The 27,248-nt window shown below is 35.3% G+C and overlaps 3 protein-coding genes across 3 annotated transcripts; 1 reads left to right on the forward strand and 2 right to left on the reverse strand.

Moving 5' to 3' along the window:
- Window positions 1–2,184: 2,184 nt before the first annotated feature.
- Window positions 2,185–7,973, reverse strand: LOC144429777 (uncharacterized). The gene is made up of 2 exons (XM_078117980.1): window positions 7,876–7,973; window positions 2,185–7,810 (listed from the first exon to the last, which is right to left on the reverse strand). The coding sequence occupies exons 1-2, from the start codon at window positions 7,971–7,973 to the stop codon at window positions 2,185–2,187; spliced, it is 5,724 nt and encodes a 1,907-aa protein (XP_077974106.1).
- A 2,746-nt stretch (window positions 7,974–10,719) lies between these two features.
- On the forward strand, window positions 10,720–12,261 carry LOC144429778 (general transcription factor II-I repeat domain-containing protein 2-like). The gene is made up of 2 exons (XM_078117981.1): window positions 10,720–11,402; window positions 11,643–12,261. Exons 1-2 carry the CDS (start codon window positions 10,720–10,722, stop codon window positions 12,259–12,261), a joined length of 1,302 nt encoding a protein of 433 aa, XP_077974107.1.
- A 4,199-nt stretch (window positions 12,262–16,460) lies between these two features.
- On the reverse strand, window positions 16,461–26,255 carry LOC120346989 (uncharacterized). The gene is made up of 16 exons (XM_078118231.1): window positions 26,144–26,255; window positions 25,879–25,950; window positions 25,402–25,443; window positions 24,810–24,905; window positions 24,427–24,501; window positions 24,061–24,186; window positions 23,601–23,702; window positions 23,248–23,334; window positions 22,827–22,883; window positions 22,555–22,665; window positions 19,431–19,487; window positions 19,151–19,261; window positions 18,717–18,859; window positions 18,471–18,564; window positions 17,880–17,976; window positions 16,461–17,188 (listed from the first exon to the last, which is right to left on the reverse strand). Exons 1-16 carry the CDS (start codon window positions 26,187–26,189, stop codon window positions 16,855–16,857), a joined length of 1,650 nt encoding a protein of 549 aa, XP_077974357.1. The 5' UTR covers window positions 26,190–26,255; the 3' UTR covers window positions 16,461–16,854.
- Between the last annotated feature and the right edge of the window lie 993 nt (window positions 26,256–27,248).

Genomic DNA, 27,248 nt, shown 5'->3' on the forward strand with positions numbered 1-27,248 from the left:
AGCGTGGTCGTTTCTTTGACACCTACAACATAGGGCGTGGTCGTTTTTTTGACATCTACGACAGAGGGCTTGGTCGTTTCTTTGACATCTACGACAGAGGGCTTGGTCGTTTCCTTGACATCTACAACAGATAGCGTGGTCGTTTCTTTGACATCTACAACAGAGGGCTTGGTCGTTTCTTTGACATCTACGACAGAGGGCTTGGTCGTTTCCTTGACATCTACAACAGAGGGCGTGGTCGTTTCTTTGACATCTACAACAGAGGGCTTGGTCGTTTCCTTGACATCTACAACAGATAGCGTGGTCGTTTCTTTGACACCTACAACATAGGGCGTGGTCGTTTCTTTGACATCTACGACAGAGGATGTGGTCGTTTCTTCGACACCTACAAAAGAAGGCGTGGTCGTTTCCTTGACACCTACAACAAAGGGCGGCACAGAGTCCGGCTCTGATTCTCCAATCATCTTTTCAATTGATGAACCTTACTTTCCACCCTGTCTAATTTTTTCGTTAAAGCTGCAAAACAGGAAAAAAATTAAATTGAGCCTACAGTTATACAATTAGTTTTCAGTGAATTTATTGTCAGAATATATGTATCTCTCTCTCCCTCTGGTTAAAATAGGAGTTGGTATTGCTAAACTACACGTCATGATGTGATCATTAAAAATAAAAAAAATTTGTATATTTTATTTAAAACCATTGTTTGAGGGCGTGTTTGTTATCAGACCGTTTGACAAATATGAAAAAAAAAATAGCAAATGTATGTCGAAGGAAAGGAATTGTTGTGAACACGAACCTTCCAAAGCCTTCTTTTCTTCTTCTGTGCATTGTCGCTCCTGAAAGAGCACAAAAGGGAAGTGTTTAAACATGGACATGGAGGCTGCAAATCGTTAAAGTAGGCGGTTATCTGACCAAGTGTTCCCCGTGAAAAAGTATTCTCATGTATTAAAGTGAAAACGTGAAATTTGGGATGACGTATCGATTAAAACAAGATTACAACTGTTGCGCTCGATTCTATGTAGCCTGGTTACTTCTCACGCACATTAAGAGATTGGAGACTTCAAAAACGCGTCCCAATACCCCAGTCCTGACCCCAAACCTATATCGGTTAATTGTTACAACTAGTCCGTGCTTCCAAGCAATTAAAGTCTGTAAACAACGGTTAAAGTGCCGCCAGATTCTTCTGTGCCTTTCAAATGCTGCCCCAATATAATTCAACTTGAAACCGGTGAATATCTTTAATAACAATCAACAGACACTTCAAATCAAATCTCGTACATGAATCAGGAAAATAGAACTTGCCGGGTACCGGAAACGAAACGTTGTTAATGGAACGTAACGTAAATCTTGATACCGGGTATGAGGAACGTAAAGGTACGTTGTTAATGGAACGTAACGTAACGTTGTTAAAGGAACGGTTTTCTGCCAAAATAATAGATAAAACTAAATAGCTTATATGGCACAATTAATCAAATGTAACAGCATTACCATTTTTACAAGCAATAACAATTCACATCAATTAGCAGATAACCATATGTCACAATTATGTACAGATTAAATCACATAGGATAAAATAGTATTCATAATACTAAAATACAGAATAAATCATACAAGATAAAACAATATTTACATACCGAATGTTTAGGATCTCCAGGCAACTCAATTCAACAATTTATAATCCAAAGTAAATACAACTTAACTTATGTGACTAAATACAAGAAACAGCATTTATCATTCTATTTGGACTATATTACAACCCTAACCTGTATCCCTACATTATATTACCACTCCAGTATGAACCGTTGATTTTAAACCCAATTAATAACTTCAATTCGAATCGTTTATCCTAACCGCAATAGTAAACCCAATATTAAACACGATAAACAACTACTAGCGCAATAGATTACACTGTATACAAGGACAGAAGGTGCCAACTCATCGAAGCAGCGTGGCGATAATTTAGAATTCCCGGGATTAATCGAGAAACAGGACTCTGTCGCAATAATGCTGCGTCGATACGTTTGCAACGTCTGCGTAACAACGTAAAACGTCATCAAATTAGAAACACGTTATGATTCTCGCTAACATTCCCCGCCCCAGATGTAGGAACGAAGAGAATACATCTTACAATTCAAAAAGAAAAAGTGAGAATCATCACAAATAAGTAATACAACTAACAATGAATTACTCATCAGCTCTCTGAATCATACAAAGTTTTGCTATTGGTCTTCTTAAAAACCCATGAGAAGTTTTGACAGTCACTTGTCTGACAGCTCCAAATTTGTCTGGTATAACTTCCATAATTCTGCCAGTCAACCACTTCCCTCTTGGTATTGTGTTGTCAACCAGTAGCACAAGATCATTGACTTTGAAATTGTCTTCCTTCTTCAACCATTTATGTCGAGCTTGTAGATTGACAAGTACTTCTCTGGACCATCTTATCCAGAATTGGTCAGCCAAATATTGTATTTGACGCCATCTTCTTCTCGCATAACAATCTTTCTTGTCAAATATTCCTGGTGGTAAATTTGCTTTATGCTTCAGCAACAATAAATGATTTGGTGAAAGTGGTTCTTCATCCAAAGGATCCATACTAATAGGTGTAAGTGGTCTTGAATTCAATTGACTTTCAACTTCACAAAATATAGTAGACAACGCTTCATCAGTAACCAATTGATCATGCAATAATGCAGTCAATATCTTCCTTGCTGATCTGATGAGTCTTTCATAGAAACCTCCAAAGTGTGAAGCTGTGGGAGGATTGAACTTGAATATGATATCACTTTGTCTGCAAAATTCTCCCATTTTACTAGAATTCCAAATTTGAATTTCTTTCTTCAATACTTTATTTCCAGCTGTAAAATTGCTCCCATTATCACATATAATGGTTGACATCTTGCCTCTTCTGGCAATGAATCTTCTTAATCCATTAATAAATGAATTGACATCCATACTATGCACAATTTCCAAATGCACTGCTCTAGTTGTTGCACAGGTTATTATCAAGCCCCATCTCTTCACAGAACTTCTTCCTTGCTTCACCAACAACGGTCCGAAGTTGTCAACTCCAACACATGTGAATGGTGGTTGATCTGGTGTCACACGCTCTTTAGGTAGGTCAGCCATAAATTGCTTACCCATCGAAGCATTTCTCTTTTTGCAAAAAATGCAATTACGAATATTTCGCTTTACAACAACAGCTCCATTGATAATCCAGAACTTCTGTCTCAGCAAATTCCATGTATGACTTGCTCCACAATGATGTGAACTTTTATGGTATTCTCTGACAATCAACTGTGTGATATGATGGTTACTTGGCAGTATTATTGGATGTTTCAAATCAAATTCTATGGGTGCGTTCTGCAATCTTCCACCCACTCTCAATATTCCTTCAATTAAAACAGGATTCAACTTTTGCATTGAAGGTGCAATTTTCAAATTTCTAAGCACACTTTTCCCTTGTACATCGGAATTTTGTAACTTTGCAATAACTTTATTCAACTCACGATTTTGTAAATACTTTATCAGCTCATTTTCGGAACTTCTCAACTCTTCTGTTTGCAATTCACCCTTTTGAACAGTTGGTTTAGCTTGTAAATAAATTTTGAATCTGATAATCCATGCCGTAGCTTTCTTCAACTTATACCATGAAGAATAATAGTTGATAAACTTGTCCAAAGGTTCATTCTCTGTCACTAGATTCACTAGAACGTTAATTGGCTTCTTCAGAATAAATTCCAATGGTAAATCTGGTAATTTAACTGGCATTTGTGGCCAGTTCTCTTCATTCTGGTAGAGAAATTCTGGTCCTTGTAACCATGATTTCTTTGCAATCAATTTCTTTGCTGTCATTCCACGGGATGCATAATCCGCTGGGTTCAATTCACTTGGAACATAATGCCATTGATGTGGCTCTGAACCTTCTTCAATTTTTGCTAATCGGTTAGCTATGAAAGTAGGAAATCTTTTCGACGAATTGTAAATTGATTGAATAGTAGCTGTGCTATCACTCCAGAATATAGACTTAACATTCTTCTCAAATTTTAATTGACGTCTTAAAAACTTATCCACTCGCACACAAAGCGCAGCAGCTGTAATTTCCAGCCGTGGAAGTGAACATATTGTCTTGATAGGACATAATCTTGATTTTCCAAGTAAAAATGAACAGTGTATCTGACCGTTTTCATCTGTTAACCTCAAATATGAAACTGATCCATAGGCAACTTGTGATGCATCGCCAAAATGATGTAATTCTTGTGAAACAATAACCCCAAATGAATTCGGTTTAATGTATCTTGGTAATTTGACTTCTGATAATTCTGGAAGTGCTTTAGTCCAGCTTTCCCATGCTATTTGTTCATTTTCTCCGATAGTTTCATCCCATCCCAATTGTTGACGACATAACTCTTGGAATATAAGTCTTGCTTGCAATATCACAGGTGATACAATACCCATGGGATCAAATACGGAACTAAGAATTGCTAGAACTCCTCTTTTCGTAGCAGGTTTTGTCTTCAGCTTTGTATTAAATCCAAAGCAATCTTCTATCACGAACCACACAACTCCCAAAACTCGTTCAACACGATTTGGGTCTAAATTTACGTTTGCTTGAATTTGTGCTCTATCCTTTTCTGGAACACAAGAAATAATTTCTTCTGAATTACTCCTCCATTTGTTTAAATGAAAACCTCCACATTCAGTAAGTTCTGAGGTTTGCTTGACAATTCTCTTCCCTTCAGATATACTATCTGCTCCAAGTAGGAAGTCATCTATATATGAATTATCTTTGATATTGTCACTTATATCTGATGGAAAGTCTTTTCCAAAATCTTCTGCAGTTCTCCTTAAACAGTAATTTGCACAAAATGGACTTGATGTATTTCCAAAACAATGCACTAACATCTGATGATCGACAGGAGTTTTTGTCAAATCTCCATCAGGCCAAAATAGGAATCTCAATGCATCAACATCCCTAGGCGTTACACGAGCTTGTAAGAACATAGCTTCTATATCTGCAGTTATACCATATTCGTACATTCTGAAACGTAGCAAAACAGATAACAATCCATTTGCCATATCTGGACCTTGCAGTAATTGATCATTCAGTGATGTGTTCAAATATCTTGCACCTGCATCAAATACCAGGCGTACTTTACCAGGTTTCTGTTCTGATGTAACGGGTTGATGAGGAAGATACCACGCTTTACCAATGGGTGCTTCAAATTCATCAGCAGGAATTTTCCTTGCCCATCCTTTCTTTATAAATTCAGCCATGGTACTGCAATATTTGTCCCTTAGAACATCATTCCTCAACAAGCGTTTTCCCAAATTGTTGGTTCTTCTCATAACTGCATCACGATTATTAGGAAATTCAGGACATCCCGGTTTCCATGGTAACGGAGATTGGTAATGTCCATCCACCATCTTTATATTATCTTCCATCAGTTGTAATGCATACTTATCTTCTCTTGACAATGTTGGTGCGGGAGTCAATGATATATCTTTGAAATCCGTTTCCCACATCTCTCGAATTTGTTGTTGAAGATCTTCACTTTTCACTTCAACATGATTAACATGTACATGAAAACTTTCTTTCCCAGAAGCTTTATTAAAGGCAGGCCCGACCAGTGACCAACCAAGAATACTTCTTTTTGCAACTGGTTCATTTGTAGTACCACGTCTTTCATCTTTCACCCAGAATACTTCAGGTACATTCACGCCAATCATGAGCATCACTCTTTCATCTGGTAATTTTGGAAATTCAATACCCTCGAGATATTCATGCCTTTGTAATTCAATCCTTTTAGGTAATTTATTCGGTACTGTCGGAATTTCATCCACAGTGAGCACACGATGTAAGGTCACACAACCTTCCCCTTTCAGTGGTTTAACAGTTAAGTCAAGAGCGAATCCATCTTGTTTCTGTGGATTCGGTGTGTTTACAGTAGTAATGGAATAACTCATTGGTTCACCATCCATCTCTAAAAGTTCCATCAATCTTTTATCACATAGACAAGAGGTGCTTCCCTCGTCTAGGAAACAGTATACTTCAATTTCTCTACCTTGAGGTGAGGATACTTTCACTGGAACTATATTCAAGTATACTCCAGCTGAATTTCTGGTATAGTTCGTTAAGGTCGATCCCGATGTAGCAGTTTGAGTAGCGGAACTTGTACTTTGCTCTTTTCGCTTAGTATCTGCAACATTTCGATGAAGCATTCTATGATGTCTGCCTCCACATCCTCTCTCAGTACATGCAGGATTCTTACGACATTGCCGTGCCATATGACCAATGTATAAACAGTTTCTGCAAATATGAAATTCACGAATTGTAGCCTCGCGTTCACATGCAGATTTTCTTTCAAACTCTGGACAATGAATAAGAAGATGATCTTTTGAACAGATAACACATCTGTATCTATTTCTCACAAATGTACCTTTTCTCTCGGTAGATTGTTCAGGTTTGCCATCACCACTTGTTGAAGTAGAATTTGCATAAATTCTCTTCTTTTGAGGGTGTTTAGCCTTTTCCCTCTCTTTATGAGCTCTCATAGCTTTGCCCATCGATGATTGTGCCGTAATTGCTGCTTTCTTGACAAACTTTAAAAGATGTTCAAATTTTAGTTCAATGTTTCTATTCTCATAATCTGCTGCCTCTTCTTCCCATTTATTATGGTACTTCAGGGGTAATCTACATGAAAGTTGAGCAATATTGTCAAAATTATTTAGATCTGAATATTGCTTCCAATGCGACAGCGTTAGGTAACATTCTTCCATTTTATGAGAAAGATCCAGAAGACTATCTCGATCATCTGGTTTCAACATTGGACCATGTACTAACTCTTCCATATAAGTTCTAGCAATCAACAATGGTCGTCCGTAAGCTTCTCTTAGAAGTCTCTTTGCTAAAGTCAATCCTTCTGTAGGAGGATATACCGAACATTGACGAATCAATTCTCTTGCTTTACCTTTGCAAAACTGTTGCAAGTAAGTAAGTCTCAGATTGTCATCTGAAATCTTGTTCTCAATATTTATCTTGAAACTATTCATGAATCTTGTATATTCTTCATGAGAACCATGAAACGAAAGTAATTCTGGTTTAGGTAAATCTACCATGTCACGCATTGTAGATGTCATAGTAGCAAGAATTGTGCCAACATCTTGTGATGGCATATTAGGTACTTCTACAGGACTCACCAAATTAGCCTGTCTCGTTCCACCTTGTCTAGTTCGAAATTCTTGATTAACGGGATTCATCACTTCCGCAACCACTTCCTGGACCGGATCCAGGGATAATCTAACTTGTGGCTCTCTAGGAGGCACAATACAATTGGTTTGACCCACTTGAGGTATGTTTACTTCAGCCCGTGCTGCTTCACATTCTACCAATTGTGCTATCGGTGGTCCAGAATCCATTTCTTGAAACTGAACCCTTTCATTGCGATTAGAGCCTATTTCCCACACTTCCGCCTCTACACATGCGGCTTGATATTCGTGTATAGCTTGTACTCGCCTTATTTCTCTCTCTGATGCTGATTTTAATTCTTCAGCTTGCCGTTTCTTTTCTTCGGCTTGCCGATTCATTTCTTCCGTATTTCGTTCAGCCTGTTCTAGCTCTGACAGTTGCTTCATTTTCAATTTTGCAAGTTCTCTGACAGCTATTGCCTCAGTTCTCTTGTAACTGGAACTTGTACTTTTGTAACTCGATGCTGTCCTTGCAGATCGAGGTCTTGACATATTAGATGATTTTCTACTATCTATAGATTGTGGTTTTGATGGAGGATTCTCAACGATTTGTGTGCTTTCTTGTCTGGAAAGCCACTCTTCAACATGTGCCTTAAACTCTTCATATCCATAACTTTCTCTCTAACTAACTTTGGATTCAACATCAATTCTTCTGCTGATCTATACTGACCATTCAGATCAGCCAATAAACGTTCCAGTTCTTCCTTTGAAACTGGTTTTGCAGCCATTTCGACTTTTAAGTGACTTTCTTCACTCAATCTAGGATCAATTGAAAAGTTTGATATCTTTCAATTGCTGCTTACAATACTCTGGTTTGATTTCGAAATAGAAAACTTCAGTTTTCCTACATTCGAAAACTTTAATGTTGCGCTCGATTCTATGTAGCCTGGTTACTTCTCACGCACATTAAGAGATTGGAGACTTCAAAAACGCGTCCCAATACCCCAGTCCTGACCCCAAACCTATATCGGTTAATTGTTACAACTAGTCCGTGCTTCCAAGCAATTAAAGTCTGTAAACAACGGTTAAAGTGCCGCCAGATTCTTCTGTGCCTTTCAAATGCTGCCCCAATATAATTCAACTTGAAACCGGTGAATATCTTTAATAACAATCAACAGACACTTCAAATCAAATCTCGTACATGAATCAGGAAAATAGAACTTGCCGGGTACCGGAAACGAAACGTTGTTAATGGAACGTAACGTAAATCTTGATACCGGGTATGAGGAACGTAAAGGTACGTTGTTAATGGAACGTAACGTAACGTTGTTAAAGGAACGGTTTTCTGCCAAAATAATAGATAAAACTAAATAGCTTATATGGCACAATTAATCAAATGTAACAGCATTACCATTTTTACAAGCAATAACAATTCACATCAATTAGCAGATAACCATATGTCACAATTATGTACAGATTAAATCACATAGGATAAAATAGTATTCACAATACTAAAATACAGAATAAATCATACAAGATAAAACAATATTTACATACCGAATGTTTAGGATCTCCAGGCAACTCAATTCAACAATTTATAATCCAAAGTAAATACAACTTAACTTATGTGACTAAATACAAGAAACAGCATTTATCATTCTATTTGGACTATATTACAACCCTAACCTGTATCCCTACATTATATTACCACTCCAGTATGAACCGTTGATTTTAAACCCAATTAATAACTTCAATTCGAATCGTTTATCCTAACCGCAATAGTAAACCCAATATTAAACACGATAAACAACTACTAGCGCAATAGATTACACTGTATACAAGGACAGAAGGTGCCAACTCATCGAAGCAGCGTGGCGATAATTTAGAATTCCCGGGATTAATCGAGAAACAGGACTCTGTCGCAATAATGCTGCGTCGATACGTTTGCAACGTCTGCGTAACAACGTAAAACGTCATCAAATTAGAAACACGTTATGATTCTCGCTAACAACAACCTTTAATACTCTCTGATGGAAGAAATCGCTAGAACGGTCAATTTTCTCTTTTTTGTTTTCAGATTTCAAACAAAACAGTTATATATTTCTGCAAACAATATCAACAATATGAAACTACTACTAAGCTCTCACCGTATTAACGTCTCTCCAAGTAGGTTTCCCGTCGCAAACCAGCATTTCTCACCTGTTGTGTGAAGCTCAAAATTATAAATCGAGCAAATTGTTTCTTTTAAAATAGGTTTATGGCAGATAAACGAAAATTGTTTCTAAACGTTTTTCATAACGAGACTAATTCAGTACCTAATTTTTCATAGCGCGCATTCGCCCGTTCTATTTTTAATTTCATACTGCTACTCACGCAATGCGAACTATTTTCCCCGATGATGATTGCTCAAATCAAACTTGAATTATTACACCCGCCATTGGGGAAACTAATAATGTTTAGCGGTCGTGTGGGCATGGCCTAAGATCTGAGCTATACCCACGATTCAACTTCTGCTTTCTCAAAATATTTTTATATTTATTTTTATTTTTTGCGAGCAATGAAATCAGGAAAGTCGAATTATACCATAGTTTGTTGATTTGATTTGGCTTTCGTTCGGATTCAGATTGGTTCATCAATTCTTATTTGACATTTCACACGCCTCTCTACCCAAACGAAACTATCCGTGAACGGTCCATGATACGTAATCAGCTGCCATATTTTGATGGGCAGCAATATTGTTGATTCGGCTTTGCTCATTCAGTATACAACATTCTAGGTGAGTTGGTAGGTATAAAATCAAACCCGAGATTTTTACCCCGCAATACCAAACTATTCGAGTCCAACCGACCCAATGGACCACCAAATTCGCTAATCTACAACCAAATTTTTTCGTCTGAACATAATGATTTGAGTATTACGATACCAGAAATTCAGGCTCAAAAACCAAAAGATTCCGTGATCTTCTCCTCGGATCTGATTGTCTAATCCAGAGGCGTGCAACATACGGCCCGCGGGCCACAGCACGGCCCGCGGTACCTATTTATGTGGCCCGCTACAAACTTCTTACTTCGTAGCCTATTAATTTAAAAAACTTTTTCTGAATTGTAACGACATTATTGGCATTTTTGACTACAGTAGAAGTCTATAAGACTACATCACACTGCGATTTATTCTGTCTACAGTACTGTGACGACGACCCATTGTTGCAATATAATGTGCATTGTATGAATACTGCCCCGTTCTGGCAGTGGTACCGGTACGTGATCTTACTTTATGGTTACAGGTTAATATACGAAAAAGCTTAACAAAGTTCAAATGTATACCAGTAAGGAAAGGAAAGTTGATTATGAAGGGCGCAAGTTCAACAATGAGTGGTGTGTGAAATACTTCATTGTGCAACACAATCAAGATGTAGTTTGCCTGATTTGCCAAAGCGCTATAGCAGTAATGCAGCAGTACAATATCAAGCGACACTATTGTACAAAACACTCAGCTAGCTACGATAGCATTGTGGGTCAATCATGGGTTGACAAAATGCAGCAAATGAAAAAGTCTTTGAGCAAACAGCAAGTGGTATTTCATGGTTACAAGAAGGAAACTGAGTTAGTTACAAAACTGAGCTTTAAGATAGCTGAAGCAATTGCCGAAAATGGAAAGCCGTACAGCGATGGTGAATTCATTAAGAATTGTGTGGAGATATTCATCGAAAATGTATCCCCAGAAGAGAAGAATTTGGTGGAGCAAATAAGTCTGTCTCGTTTTACTGTGGCTCGTCGAATAGATGATCTATCGGAAAACATCGAAGTTTCTCTAAAAGACAGGATGAGCAAATTATCCGCTTTTAGTATCGCTTTGGACGAGAGTACAGACTTGAGCGATACTGCCCAGCTAGTCGTTTTCATACGAGGAGTAACAGATAATTTTGAAGTAACTGAAGAATTTTCAGATATGGCAAGTATGCAATCAACAAAAACTGGTCAAAATATTTGTGAAGAGGTAACAAAATTGATGAACAACTTTGAAATAGATTCTTCTAAGTTCGTTGGTATCACTACGGATGGAGCACCGTCAATGGTGGGAAAAAACAATGAATTTGTCAAAAGATTTTTGGATGTTATTGAAACTGAAAATGTATTTGTGAGCCATTGCATCATTCATCAGGAAAGCTTGTGCTCGAAAGTACTGGGTTTTGGTGAAGTAATGAAAAGCGTTGTTTCGTGTGTTAATTACATTAGATCGCGGGCGTTAAATAATAGGCAGTTCAAGTCGTTTCTGCAAGCACTCAACTCCACTGCAGTGGGATGGCTAAGCAGATCTGCTACCCTAAAGGTTTTGGAATCTCAAGGAGCTTTTTCAGACTTTTATGAAAAGTAAAGGTCAAGACATTTCCTTTCTCAAAGACGATGCATGGTTGAACGATTTTGCCTTTTTAACTGACATTACCCATCATCTTTCAGAACTGAATGTGAAGCTGCAAGGACAAGATCAGTTAGTGCACAAGATGATCGAACATATTTCCTCATTTCAAGCAAAACTACAACTTTTTCTTCCTTTCACTTTCCTAGTCTGGAGAGCAGAAAAGTTCAAATTCAACTTTTTAATTGTAAAAAATATGTTAGGACGATTGAAAAGTTAACTTTGGCATTTGAAACTCGTTTTGAAGATTTCAAAAAACACAAAGCCGACGTTCAGCTCTTTGCTCATCCATTTGACTTGGTTGTGGAGAATACTCGACCTAGCTTTCAATTAGAAATAATAGAATTGCAAGCCAGCGTCGATCTCAAACGAGCCTACCGTGAAAATGACTTGCTTACTTTTTACAGAAGTCATGTGTATGGAAATTACACAAATCTAGAAAACCATGCGAGAAGAATGATCTCTCTTTTTGGCAGCACATACTGCTGTGAGCAGTTTTTTTCAAAAATGAAACTGTTCGAGACAAAATGCAGAAATCAGCTTACAGATGAGCACTTGTCAAGTCAACTTCGAGTTGCTACTTCTTCTGTCAAAGCTGACATTGGCAAGATCTCTGGATCGAGAAGATATCAGACATCTCATTACTCACCTACCCAATGAATAAATTGATTGTACGTGCTGTTTCATTAAATAAATTGTTCATAAAAAATTATATGAGTTGTTCGATGGTCTGGCCCGCGGTATCACAATAATTTTAGTTTGTGGCCCATTGCGCTAAACAGTTGCACGCCCCTGCTCTAATCGAAGATTTAAAATTAAAGCTTTGTATGATACATATCACGTATCTATACATGGTATCTCAAAAGTAAGTATACACTTTTAAATTTGCTTTTCAGGTACTCAAACAATACCTAAATATTACTGCTTATCCGCGCTATGTTTCACGAAGAAATAAACGCTCTATGATGAGTACGTGAAACGCAAATAAAAATTAAAAGTGTTTGAGACACCCTGTAGAGGTATTATGATAAAAGAACGACAATTCAGCAAGATATACGGTACGTATGGGGCAACACATACGCATTGAATACAAACAATCATCATATATTTTTTGCACAATGACGGTCTCCGCTTTTGGAGTGCAATGAAGATCTAGTTAGATTTTTTCCGTAACTAATCCCATTTTTAATGAGAGATCGAGGTTTGCCATAACATTACATCGTCATACTGGCCACCTTTACTCCTGATACAAATAAGTAATCCGGGGAGCGACAAACAAGTGTCTGATTTGGCGATAAAACCCGGGTAAGCAAACCCAACAAAGCATGCACAGTTATACCGACCTTTAATTAATAAACAATCCTCCATCAACAGTATTAATCCGATGAAACTGTGTTGAATCGGAATCTTCATTTCTAATCCAAGAATTTCGTCAACTTTATTTCAATGAAAGTCGATTCATGAACAGCGTAGGTTAGAATGAAGCTTCAATCTATTTTCATCGGAATATATTCTACACAAGCTCACTCACTCTTCTAAAGCTGAAGAGAAATTGTTCTAACTCTTTTAAATTTTAGGACATGTGTTACGTCACAAAAAAGAGAGTTTGTTAAATGCTTCTCTTTCTATCTTTATGAAACGACGTTGACGACGTCATCACCACACCCGCGAGAGTAATATTTTGTTGAACTCGTTGGCAAATGTTGTGCCAGGGTTGTGCTAGTTTAAAACGGCAAAGATTTCTATGGTTTATTTCCTGGAATCAAAATGGTCCAAAAAGTTAAAAACAAGTTGAATATGTTAAAATATTATTTATATCGATTACTCACAGCTGAATCAAAAATATCAGTGATTATTGTTGTGTTATGCAACGTGGCTCCGCGTTGTCGTCTAATCGCTGAGACTGTTTTCTGCATAGCTATTTTGTTTGCCGTTTATGTAACATTATATGAATTATTATTATCATTACACTGAAATTATTTGACTTCCTACAACACATATAGAGGGGGTAAGGGTTGGGGCCACCGTCTCTAGTGATACATACACAATTGCTGTTAGCTTTAGCCGACGTCTGCAATTATTTTGTTTTCTATTATAATAAAACAATATAATTATTCAATGTTTTTGATGTCAATTGCACTGGTTCTCAAGCCTAAGCCTTTCCGTGCAGCGGTAATATTTGGTTTAATTCGTTGGCGAAGGTTAAATTGTGCAAAATTGTTGTTATGCTAGTTCAAAACGGAAAAGGTTTTGAACGTTTAATTCCTGGAATCAATCTGGTCCAAAAAGTTAAAAACAAGTTGAGCAGGTTAAAATATTATTTATATCGATTACTCAGCGTTGAATCAAAAATATCAGTGGTTAATGTTGTGTTATGTAACGTGGATGATTTATCGCTATTTTGTTTGCAGTTTATATAACATCATGTAAGTAAATCAAATTTAACAGTTGATATATCAGTCAAGTACCTGATTATGATAATGAACAAAGAACTTTACAGATTTCTATGAAAACTGAGTGAACGCACATGATAATGCAAAAAAAATACCGCAATTTTAGGACGTATAATTTTTCATCTCATTTCTCGGGGTAATCTCTTTGTCATTCTGTGGGTTGTTGAATAATGTAAAAAAAGCCAAATTTTACTACTCGCCCATACTATATTTCCTGAAGAAATGAACGCTCTATGATGAGGACCCAAAAAGCAATTCAAAATTAAAAGTGTATACTTACTTTTGAGACACCCTGTATACAGTAATCATTTCATATCCGTCTCAACGAGATATACGTTACCAGCTGATGCCTGCCAACAGTCAACCTAATATTAGGTGCGGCTCCAAAGAATCAATGTCTGTGCACAAGTTTGGTGCGCCTTTGCTAGTATGAGGTAAACTCGTTTTTATTCGTTTTTATGACAAAAGCGAAGTTATAGCGCTGAAGTTAGTTGCTTTGCCTAACCTAAGTTGGAAATTGAACAGGTAACAGACAAGGACCTTATTACTCATCGATCTTAAGATCGGTAAGTATGTTGATATTTATTACTTATCGATCTTAAGATCGGTAAGTATATTGACAGGTATTTGTCTGTATGTATGTCTGTCTGTCTGTTAGATGAACGCGATATCTCGCGAATGCGAGGTTGAATCTGCTCCGAATTTTGCATGTGCATTCATCTTATCTCGGACCAGAAACCTATTGATTTTGGGCGAATTATGTCGTATAATTAGCGAGTTATCGATCAATTATTGATATAGTGATCTAGATTTTTGTAAAGCGAGAGAATTTTGAGACCCGCCGAGTGTGTGTGTGCGATGCGCAGTGCGCAAGTTACAAGAGCGGATGAATCGAAACTGCAGTTTCTGTTTTGGGGGATCCCCTAACTATCGATCGATAAGTCTTCGGTTTCCAACCGATATTCTCGTTTGTCTGTTTATTTGTCTGTCTGTATGTCTGTTAGATGAACGCGATATCTCACGAACGCGAGGTTGAATCTTCTCCAAATTTTGCATGTGCATGCATCTTACCTCGGACCAGAAGCCTATAGATTTTGGGTTAATTATGTCGTATAATTAGCGAGTTATTAATTAATTAGCGATCTTCGGTCAATAAGTCTCCGGTCTCCGACCGATATTCTCGTTTATTAATTAGCACAAAAAGATTACCACAAACAAGTAATAATCACAACTTACAAGTAAAAGTAATTAGTATGGTAAAACTCGATTACTGTTCAACACATTTGTTTGGTACAGCAATTGTTCCATACATATCACTCCCCAGCACAATCAATGCTACAAAATAATGCAATGAATATTCCTATAATATTGTACCGCTTATTAAATTGTAAAAAATATGTTTTGGATTTTGGTATAAATATGAGCATTTTGTAATATTTGTGATAAAGTGTTTTTCAGGTTGAACATTAAATTCTCATTGATCAACAATATCACTAAGTTTTTTTCAAGCGCAATGACGTCACATCTAGCGTATACAGGGTAACTAACACAGCATTAACTTTGTTTCATTCCACAGGTCTAATTTTCATTTCGACGAACCTAAGTGAGTAAAATTCTTCATCTGATTTTTTCCACGAATTCCATTTTATTCCCGGATCGTCTCTACCAATTACTCCATGTTTGACATACGGTCCAGTCAAATGACAGTAATAGCATTTACAAAACCACCATCCTCCCTTTCAATTTTAGCGCAGTTGTCAGAATAATCATCATTATGTTGAAGCATTGCTCTCTTCTTATCATAATAATGGCGCGAAATTTTTACCTCGACAATGATTTTGTATTATATTTTGAGAATGACCATAAAATCTACCACATACATACAAAAGAGATTTATAGTTTTTATGCAAGCACTTTAAGATTTTGCAAGTTTTTTTTTGTGTGGTTAAATTTTCCACTGGAACGCAGTCATACACGGTAAAAAGTAAAAAATCTTTCCAAAAATAAATCCGCCTTGATTTTTTAAAAAATTTGTTGACGACATTGACGCCCCTATTCATATTAACCTTACATCCCCGCCGGAACGAGATGACTCTAGATGCTGCCTGCCAACTGTCAACCTAATATTAAGTTCTGTTCTTACGAATGTATGTAGAATGCTAAAGTTTGTGCGCAAGTTTGCTCCTCCACGATAAGATAATATAAATCTATCACGTCAAGCAAGGTAAACATCGTTTTATCACAAAAGAGAAGTAAGAGCGCGACATTGAGCTGAAACCAATTCGGAAAAGAAACAAGTAGCGACAACAACGATACTATTTTTTTATTTGGTACACAAAGATAAATAAAAGCAAATAAAAAATCACATAACTCGATTACTGTTCAACATATTTGTTTGGTGTAGCAATTGTTCAAAACATATCCCCGGTACAAGCCATGCAACAAATTATTAGAATGATTTATTCTGTGATTTACACTATTAACCGCTTATCTAATTGTATATCTAAATTTGTTTTGGATTTGGGCAAAAATCTTGACCATTTTGTAATATTTGTGTTTCTGGTTAAATATTATATTTCCCATGATACCAAATACAATCTACCGAAGTTAACTTTAATTAAAACCTAACTGGATTATTCAAACATATATATCATATCGTACAAAATTTGCAATGAATGATCCTTGTAATTTAATATGTTTTGAATTTTGGCGAAAATGTTTCAGGTTAAATAATATATTTCCATTGATTACTATTTGTACTAATAATATGTACGCTAACTATCACTGAATTAAATTTGTTTCATTCCACGGGTCTCATTTTCATTTCGACAAACTTAAGTAAGTAGAATTCTTCATCCGATTTTTTCCACGAATTCCATGATATTCCCGGATTGTATCTATCGACTACTTCATCTTCGACATACGGTCCAGTCAAATGACAGTAATAACATTTATGAAACCACCATCCTCCCTTGTAATTTTTAGCGCAGTTGCCAGAATCCTCATCATCGTTATCATGATCTTTAGTTGTAAACGGTTTTTGATCGTGGTAACCAATCGAATTTCCTGCATCTCCTGAGTATTCTCCAATTGTCAGTTTGTACTTTTCAGATGATGATGCAATCTGGAATTTTCTAAAAATAATGATATTTGATTAGAAATAGAGAATATATGAAATTAAGATTTCAAAGGGTTTGAATAGGCATCAATGTTTCAATGTGGTATCAAAATATTCAGTCAAATCTAATTGATAAACCGGAATATATTAAATATAATTATTCTGAACAAAAACGAAAGTAAAGAAATTTTTTTTTTTAATAGATTGCTTTTCGAAAGTATTTTGTAAATCTGACGACCAAGACCTTGTCTCCTTCGAATTAGATCAGGATTTACGATTTTCTGAAAAACGAATATAAATGTCTGAATAATATACCAGCGGAATAGCGGGCGTTTATATTCATCTTTCAAACTATCCGATTAAAAGCATAAATGCACCTATATTTAACAAATCTCTTCTTTTCGTTAATGTTTTCTATATTGGTTCGAATTTCATACGTTTGACTCAATGTATCGATTCAGTCAAATTTAAGTATTGATAAACCGGAATATATTGAATAAAATTATTCTAAACCAAAACGAAAGTAAAACGTTTATAAGAGATTGTTTCTTATTATTAGTCTGTAAATCTGTCGACTAAGATGTTGTCTCTTTCGAATTTAGATCAAGATTTAGGATTTTCTGAAAAACGAATATAAATGTCAGTCAGCGGAATAGCAGGCGTTTATATTCATCTTTTGAACCATCCGATTAAAAGCATCAACATACCTATATTTAGCGAATCTCTTCTCTCCGTTGAAGTTTTCCATATCGATTCGAAGTTCATAAGTTTGACTCGATGTAAGGTAATGCAACTTGTCCAGACCTAGGCCAAAGTTTCTTTGTTTTAAATAAGGAAAAAATATCAAATTTAAGTCCTAGACGGCGGAGGAGTTTTCATACGGGGAGAGCTGTATTTAATATGGTGCTAGATAAATTTTATTACGAGGTTTCTCAGAGCAACGGAAATTGTCATCTTGAAACGTAAGTAAAATACTTATGAAAGTCGCTATTCAAAGGAGAATGACGGATTTTATAGCTAATAAGCTCTGTTAAAAAGTACTACCTTAGTTATTGATATATTGGGTATTTGCGGTACATGTAAATTCAAACAAGGAACTGATATGTTATCATGAATAAGGAACTTCAACTATCTACTGAAAAATACTGGAACAACCAGAGCATTTAGGAAAAATTTCGTGTCCAGCAAATCAAAAGCTGTTTAGAAGTCGATAGCGGAATAATGAATATAATGCTTTTTAAATAAATTCCACTCTAATTCGCTTCCATGCGAACTATAACATCATATTATCAACATACCAAACCAAAACTCAGTTTCAAGATCGAATCCGTTTACGTATTCTATCCAATTTCTATCAAAATCGGCCGAGCCATCTGAACGTCGAAGAATCACCTGAAAAACAATATTCATATTTCATTTCTTGCTTTGCGTATGTGGCCAATTTTACTAATAGTAATTTATTTATCACCTCAATTTACATTCAAAGATATCTTTGAACACTAAGTACCGAATAATTGTAAAAAAAGACTTTAGCTTAAACTCACCAACCAATTCCCTTTGTCAGTGTAAAAATCGCATCTGACATTTGTTCTTTCAACACCGAGAAGAAAAATCTTCACCATATTCCCACTTGAATCTTCTGTTTGACGGGCATCTTCGCATGTCTTTGGAAATTCCTTTTTCAGGGCTATAAAGCATTATATCGTTGTTTATTAAAATTCCGTAAGCACGACCACAAATTCCATGTCATAATTCCAACAGGAAAGCACTTCGAAAATCGCATACGATAACACAGATATTTAATTTATATTCAGCTTTCGTGCAAAACAGATGTATTACGTTCTGTACAAAACAACTAAGTTCCTGAAGATTCAGAATATATTCCTTCTACTTCATTAGGTGGTATAAGTCAAAATGGTTTGATCCCAAACATCGTTTATACAAATAAGCTTAGAAATGCATGCATTGTGGTGTATACCTGTTATCTTGTTTTTGCATATTTCTAACTCTGATTTCATCTTCAGTTTTTCTTTTTTTAGGGCTGTTTTTTCCGACTTTGCCTTTTTAAGAGATGTCTGTAATTGACCCGCTAAAAAAGCACAATTATAATGAGATTATGGAGATGTTTGTTATTTTTTCTACCTGGCTTTAAAAATTGGGATTTGTTGAAAGCTTGAAATCTTATCAATGAAGTATTCGACAAAGATAATTGGTGCCTATCATAAAACATCAATAAAATATCACAGAAGAATACTCACAGTTATTCTTGACATTTGCAATTTCGGAGTTCAATGTGTCAACTTTCAAAATGGAATCTTAATGAAAATAAATGGAACGCTTGAATTCAGTGTCTATGTCTCATATCTATTTCTATGTTGACACTAAAACAAGAGAGCAACGCTCAAATATATACCCACGTGGACCAGAGCGAAGCAATCCTTATCTTTATCAGTCCTTATTCGAAGAGAATGGCGATTTTATAATGATGAAGACGAAAATTAACAAGAACAACAACAAAATATTGAAAATGCGCAATGCGTCCATTCACGTGTCAAATAATAAGTGCACTACCGTGCTGTAGGTACCAGTGCATATGAATGCAACAATGTTTTCATGCCAAATACAATAAATACATATTTAAATACAATTTTCACAAATTTTAAAAATAGAACATGGAATAAATTTGAAAAAATATTCATCAAGTTTTTATTCCCACAAAAACGAGAAAAAACTTGATTTCCTATAATTGGACAACTTATACGGGAATTGTCAAGAACCCAACAATTAGTCAACTATTAGCACTCAGATGCTTGAGAATAGGTATGGCGACAAATTCAGATGCTTGATTTTAGCTATGGAACAACTGAAATCATGTCGGTTTAGCACACATCCTACTCACTACTAGGGCTGTTCAAAATCGAACCGGATATTTTTCTCCGATCGAACCGAATGATCGAATATCATTGCGCAATACAAAATCTGTCTCTATTGTACAACAAAAATGACTCTTTGATATTGTGATAATGTATGTGCTGTTACATATAAAATACTGCTGATATTTAGCATAACTCTTTTTCTAGAGTTATGAAAGGAAATCACATGCCTTCATGAACTGGTCAAACAATTTAGAAATCTCCGAAAAAAGTTTCGAAAACTGTAGAAAGTTAGAGAATTGCACAGAATTTCAATTCTTTTTTACCCATTTCTAATGAATTCAGTTTTAATAAGGCATGTAGAGCCTAGCCTGTAGGTGCTATTAGGCTTGCACGTAATTTACGGATTTACGGAATTACGGAATTATTTCGAGTTACGAAAGCGAAGTTACGAATTACGTAAAGTCGTAATTATTGGTCGAGCGCTTTCGCGATTGAAACGAGCTCTCTTCAGAGCAGTCAATTCCGTCGATTGTAAAAAATTAAAGTTTAAGTAAAAAGTTAGAGTTCCAGTATTCGCAGCCGTTTTTCTCTCTCTTGTTATGCAGATGGGGAAGGCATAACGCGTCATTTACTAACCTATTATCAACTTATCTAGGATGGCCAATTAACCGTAGATAAGGAATAGAATTGTGTTGAGACCGATGGACGTCAACACACCTGGTTTCAACTTCTTCGGGTGAAATGACTAAAGAATGTAAGAGATCAACTTATAAAAAACATGGTCTATTTGTAAATGCCGCGATAATTAATGTCGCGCTTATCAAACAGCAATATAAAGACGGAAGAGAAATTGCGTAATGAACCAACGCAACTTAAGTCTTTTCGGCATCGGTAAAGCGATTGAGACGGCAGAGAAACAACAATACGGCGGGATTTCACGTGTTTATTCTGCGCGAGATCCATTTTCTATCACAAAATCTTTATGTTCTGTTACCGATTTTATCGTTATATATCTGTCCGGACTTGGCATTGCTCAATATGTTTTTCACAATGCCTCGCAATATGTCGGCCAAATATGATTACCTGTCTTTACCAAATGCGGCAACTTATTTTGATTTATCGTCGACTCGAATACCACCGGCACTTGACCAAACTTGTGTCAATCTTGGCAAATAGGATTGTCGACTTGAGTTAGAAAAATAAATTAATATTTTCATGAGTGCAAAATAAATATCACAAAATGCATTGTTTTGCGATATAACTTTGTATTTTCGGAGAAGGCATGTCATATAAGTACGGTATTTTAAATAATGCGCAAATAATTAATATTTGATCTAAATTTATCGCAAATAATGCTATAACTTTTAGGCCGCGAAATGATTTAATGTAAAATGAAGCATGGAATTCGGAATATCGTCAATAAGTCGGCATCAATAATTGTTATAAAATGCTAACTAAGTAGTAAAGTCGGATATTGTAAAAAACGGTGAAATAACAAGCCTTCGTAGCCAGGCAAGCGAAAGTATAATCAAACGAGAGAATACGCTTGTAGTTGATTAATAAATTAGCAACCCGGAATTTTTATTTAATACGAAAGTCGTATTAATACGTTCATACGATTTTAAAAAAGTGAACTATCGTTTCTTAAATATATTACCAGTGTTGGTAATGATAAAATTGATCGCATAAAATTTGGTGATAAAGTGGATAAAAAAAAAATCAAAGCTAATACAAAAGATAAAAATCAGAATAAAATTATTTTGAATTCACTCCTTGATATTTGTCCTTAACATCTGTCGCCGGCGTGTAGTACTGCCGAGAATATGAAAACCAAACTTCGATGTCCCATTCGGAATAGAAGTGGATTAAATTGGTTGTTATGATAGGTTTAAATGTGTGAAAAAAATATCGCAATTACGGGGTCATTACGTAATCGATTTGGCCGTAATTACGGAATTGATTTTTGTCAATTACGTGCAAGCCTAGGTGCTATTTAATCTTATTATCATTAGTCTTAAGGTGTTTATGTATAATTTTCAGCAAAATCATAAACAATTATCAATATAGGTAAAGCTGTTGCCCAAGAAATTCGAAATTACATTAAGGGAGATTACAAATTCAAAGCTAGTTTAATGATATTAATATCTTTAATATCATCTTCGCACGTTTTCGGAAATCCCTCTTTTAAGGCTATAAAGCATTAAGTCGTTATTTATTAAGATAATTTAGCATGTACAAATTTCTTGTCATCTTTTTCATAATTAAAATATTAAAAATACAGCTTTATTTGCATAAAATTATTTTACCCTTTTACAGACCAATAATTGAGTATACTACTAGCACCCGGGTACGTTAGATTTTGTGTGGAACACCTGCAAGCATGAAAGTTAAGAAGACATATTTCATCACATGCTTGATGTGATGAGGACGGGAATATTCTAAGTCTTGGAATATTCTAAACATCTTTCATATAAATAGGTATGAAAATTTACCGATTTAGGCCTACCTACTATTTTGTTTTTGCAACTCTCTAATTGCATTTGGATTGTCTGTTTTCCCATTCGTAAGGCTGTATTTTTTGACTCTGTCTTTTCGAGGAATGTTCGTAATTCTTCAGCTAAGAAAAGCACAAGAATAAAAAAAGTACGTCTATTTTCTGTCGTATGCCTTATTTCGGAAAATTGAATTTATTTTGAGTCATCTGATTGAAGAAGAATTTGTCAAGAACAATTCATGACGATTACAACATATCAAGAAATATAACAGACGAATACTCACAATTATTCTGGAGTTCTATAATTTCAGAGTTTAATGCGGCAACTTTCAAAATGTAATCTGAATGAAAATAAGTGGAACGGTTGAATTTAGTGCCCATGTCTAATATCTTAATGTTGACACCCATAAACAAATTAAATATTTATTTAAATTTCGTACTGTAATTATCAGTGGGATCTTTGAATAAATGAAACTTCTTTAAATGTCAACTTGTGCAATCGATTGAAATCTGCGGGCAAACTACTCACCCAACGATTCAACTAAATAAATCCTACATTTCCTACATAAATACATTTTATTTATTACAATTATTTAATTCTCACAGTTGAGCAAAACTAGAGCGTCTTCTGGAATTTAGATGTCGGAAATAACCAATATAAAAAATTAAATGAATTTTGTTGATATGAAGACGTAAATTATGTACCTTGCATTGATATGTCCATAACATCTTGAACAGCGACCAGAAGACCAATGCAAACAATAGCGTAACAGATAACGCTGCGACGAGAATCTGGAATATAGATTATATATGATACCTTTTACAAACAAAGACAGCAATGACGAAAAAGTTGTCTGGATACAATCTCAATTAAGAAATATGCCGATTATGACATTTCTAGTCGTCTTATACTTGTCGGCTTTTCGTAAATTGATTATTACTTGGAGTAGATTTGAGTAAATGTTTCATCACTGCTTCAGATGAGATAATGCTGGAAATGTCTTATGGATTAAGCTTGCAACACTAAAAAAGTGGCTTTTACTCAATACTAGACTCACTTTTAACGTGTTCATTCTTTTGTTCATCATATGCACGTAATCTTGTTGTAATATTTACTATCGTTATGTCTTTGTTATGTAAATCTCTTTGTTTTACAAGCGCTGTAAAAAGATCATAATTGAGTGAACATGTATTGCGAGAGACACGGTAATAAAGCAGTTGAAATTACAAGATACCCCATATCGAGTTCATGACTCACGTATATATGGCAAGCAAAAATTGTCATGAGAAGATACACCGGGGACGTTTTTGGCATTATCTAACTTAACGTTCGCCATTCGAATCGCGCATTGGTAACTTTGATAAATAGATTGTCACCGGGATTAATATTGAATTTGGTAACAAGTAAATACAGTGTTCTTCGTGAATTGTAGTAAGTCATCTCGTAACAGTTGTATTGTTCATATTTTACAGCATAAAAAGGCATATTTAAAAAACTTTTCTGCAAAGTTCACAAACCTTGTTCTTGCTGTTGGACATCTCTTTCTTTTAATTCATCGTTTTCTGCTTCGAGCATCTGCATTCTCCTATTACTTTCAGCAACTAAACTTTCTTTTTCTTGTAATGATCTTGCTTGAAGTACATCTGTAAAAATTACCCTCTGATTTAAATTAGTTTCTAACGGTTAAAATTCCTCTTGTCCGTTCCGGTGTCCGCCATCTTAGTTCACATATTTTGGGAGTAGGCTACCGTCAAAGATATGCAGTATATTCTAGTAGAAGCCTTGTTCAGAAAGATAATGACATCGGGAACCCTCACATTCCAATAAAAATTATTCAAGTCAAGTAAATGAAAATAATAAGAAAAACTTCGAAATGTATTTACTTATTTCAAGTTGCTGTTGCAATTGTTGTTCCAGCTCAAGTTTTTCCCTCTCTAGTTTCTGTTTTTCCAAATTATCTGCAACAAGGTTGCCCTTTGTAAAATTTTAGCTATTATACATCTGTCTAATTGCTGAATCTTTAACCATTTTTGGGGGGCGATAAATAAAGAGATCGTTTCTATTACACGTTATTCTCATTTTGCGCAATTCGAAAGGTAAATGGTAATAACATATGATTCGCTAAATGTACGTACGGAAGAGTTCGCAAGAGAGCTTTGTGAGTTATCAAACAAAACGTGCGGTAAATATCAACGTGTTAAAAATATATCTTTCTTTTTTGTATATCGAATGGCCAACGTTTACACTGTGCTTTCGTTCAACTCACTTGAATTGTTTTCTGCAAAATTGACTTGTATTGCCTCGTCTTGAGCAGGCGGTGCATGAACGTCGATTTCTTGCCGAGGTCTGCCTGAAGGACGTGCTAAAATACAGTTTGCTATGAACCTATAAATATTATTGCTCTTTAGGCGTTGTTCAAATTGTAATCAACAGACCCAAATTTACAGTATTGAGTTGAAGTGTTGGAATATTTGATGAATTAAAATAAGAATTATGACATTATGAGCCATCATATAATAAAAGAAAGCACCATGTAATAATCGGGGTCATTATGACGTTATTTTCATCAGTATTTTCAACGGAATTGATACCTATAAAAATTATAGTCGTAATTTCAGACACAGGTGGGCTGAATCCGACCTGTGGGACCTAATTTTACGACCCCTAGTACGGACCACTGGTTCTCAAACGGTGGGGAGCGCCACACAAAGGGACGTATATAATTTTTTTGAGGCGGCGGGAAGCTAATTGAAAATAAAAAGTTTGAGAATCACTGATTTAGACGTTTTATGAATCGTGTAATTGGGAATTGAATCTATCTTACGTTGATACCCTGGAGTCAAAATAAACTTTCCTACCTGTATCATCCGGTACAGCTTTTGGAGGCGACTCGCCGGATTCTGAAAAAGAGACAAATGCATGCATCTAAGAAAGAGAGAATGTAATTCCTTTATTCCCGCAACGACGTTTTTGTTCATAATGACGCTACATGGGAAGAGAAATCCGTAATTCAAGCTTCCTCAATGTTTATAAATTCCGTTATTAAAGTTGCAGTGAACAATATATAATATTTACCCATTTGGAAGGAAATTTTATACGGATGTATCTTGATAAAAAAGCAAGGTGTTTTTTTTTTCAATTTCTCTAGCAAGTCTTTCAGTTGTTTACTTGAATGATGATATTTTCAAAATTGCTGCTTTTCCTATATGCACTAAGTAATATCAACCTAGTCCTAATGTTTTAGATAGAATTCACCAATATACGTCCAATAGTTACTCATGACAATTTAGATATTTTTGAGAAGCAACAAGGAACTTCAATCTTCAAAAACCTACCCGACAAACGTTGAACTTCTTTAAGTTCTTCCTGAAATTCATGTTTTACTTTGTCACTTTCTGGTACGAAGACTGAAATGAATAAAATCAAAATTTTCTGCTATTGAGAAGTTAGGAAACCATTTTAATTTTAGATTGGAAGAAAATTTTAAAAGGCATGATGTGTTTTGCATTTATTCGAAGTGGAAGTTTAAATGTACAGTTATTCGGTACGATTTTTGAAAATCTCGATAAATATCAAAATACTGTAAAGAACTGATCAAACCTTTTTTTGATTCTGCTGGGTTTTTGCTCTTGTCGGCATCATCCATTTTACTGTATTCCTCGTTTGCTCAAATGAAAAGTTTAAATGGATTCTAATAATAGGTGTTTCAACTGTGGAATTAGAAGGAAAACGACATTGAACATATGTAATATCTTTAATTATCCAATTTAAAAATCACTAATAAATCACCTTAGCCATGCTCTGTTAACTCAACTAAGAAGTTTTGTACAAGTTGGTTAATTTAAGTTGTTAAGTTAAATTGTTTGTAACTACAGATTAAACCACAGATCATTAACTGTTATTACGTATGGTAAAGGATGGTATCTTCCCAAACCCAGTTGAGATAGACTTTTTATTCAAGCACAAGCATAGTTAGTACTAGCCTGAGTTTTTTAGGTTTGTATCGCTTACGGCCCATAGTCAATTATCTATTTTTCAAATGTTTCAAAATGGGGAAAATATACAAAGGTCGCGCCCCCATGTCAACGCAAAACAAAGGCCATTGTAAATCGATCCGACCATACAGATGTTTACGAACCAGATTTGTTTATCAAATTGATATAAATTATTATGTTTGGCTACTATTAAAAGAATGATAGTAATTTAAGATCAACATGAGTCAATACATGAGTTGTTTGAGGAGCTGAATCTGATGAACATATGGTCGTTTCTCCCAGTATATACCAAATACCTTATGTTGCTTATGCGTATATTGTTGTATATTTTTATTACTGTTGCAATGCACTTTTTTTTCTGGCCGACGAAAAATAACTTATTCTACTTCTGTTTCCTGTACACCAGGACATATTTTTACTTGTATGTGAAATACCTGGCAATTGATATGACTGTAATATATATTGATAATATATAAGTTAAAAGAGCGGAAAAAATCTTAACAAAGCTAATTACTCATTGAAATTAAAATAAAAAAAATTAAAGTCATTTTAACAATTTTCTCAAGTTGATGGTGGCAAATATTCTTACTATATTCCATGCTATTTTTCAATTCACTCAACTGGACTATCCCGCAAATACTACCTATTGTCAACATTCTCATCTGGCTGACTGTAACGTAAATAAAGCTTTAAATTCATTTAATTGATTT

This window comes from Styela clava, chromosome 11, assembly GCF_964204865.1.
Source record: "Styela clava chromosome 11, kaStyClav1.hap1.2, whole genome shotgun sequence".
Lineage (NCBI taxonomy): Eukaryota > Metazoa > Chordata > Ascidiacea > Stolidobranchia > Styelidae > Styela > Styela clava.

Bases quoted from the DNA above. Each gene is read 5' to 3' on its own strand.
- LOC144429778 (XM_078117981.1), top strand. From the start codon at position 10,720: ATGCAGCAAATGAAAAAGTCTTTGAGCAAACAGCAAGTGGTATTTCAT. The intron at 11,403-11,642 runs GTGTGTTAATTA...ATCATCTTTCAG, and splicing joins GTAATGAAAAGCGTTGTTTC to AACTGAATGTGAAGCTGCAA.
- LOC120346989 (XM_078118231.1), bottom strand. From the start codon at position 26,189: ATGGATGATGCCGACAAGAGCAAAAACCCAGCAGAATCAAAAAAAG. The intron at 22,666-22,826 runs GTGAGTATTCGT...TGCTTTTCTTAG, and splicing joins TATAGAACTCCAGAATAATT to CTGAAGAATTACGAACATTC. The intron at 17,189-17,879 runs GTATGTTGATGC...CATTATTTTTAG, and splicing joins AAGAGATTCGCTAAATATAG to AAAATTCCAGATTGCATCAT.
- LOC144429777 (XM_078117980.1), bottom strand. From the start codon at position 7,973: ATGGCTGCAAAACCAGTTTCAAAGGAAGAACTGGAACGTTTATTGGCT. The intron at 7,811-7,875 runs GTTAGTTAGAGA...GTGGCTTTCCAG, and splicing joins GAATTGATGTTGAATCCAAA to ACAAGAAAGCACACAAATCG.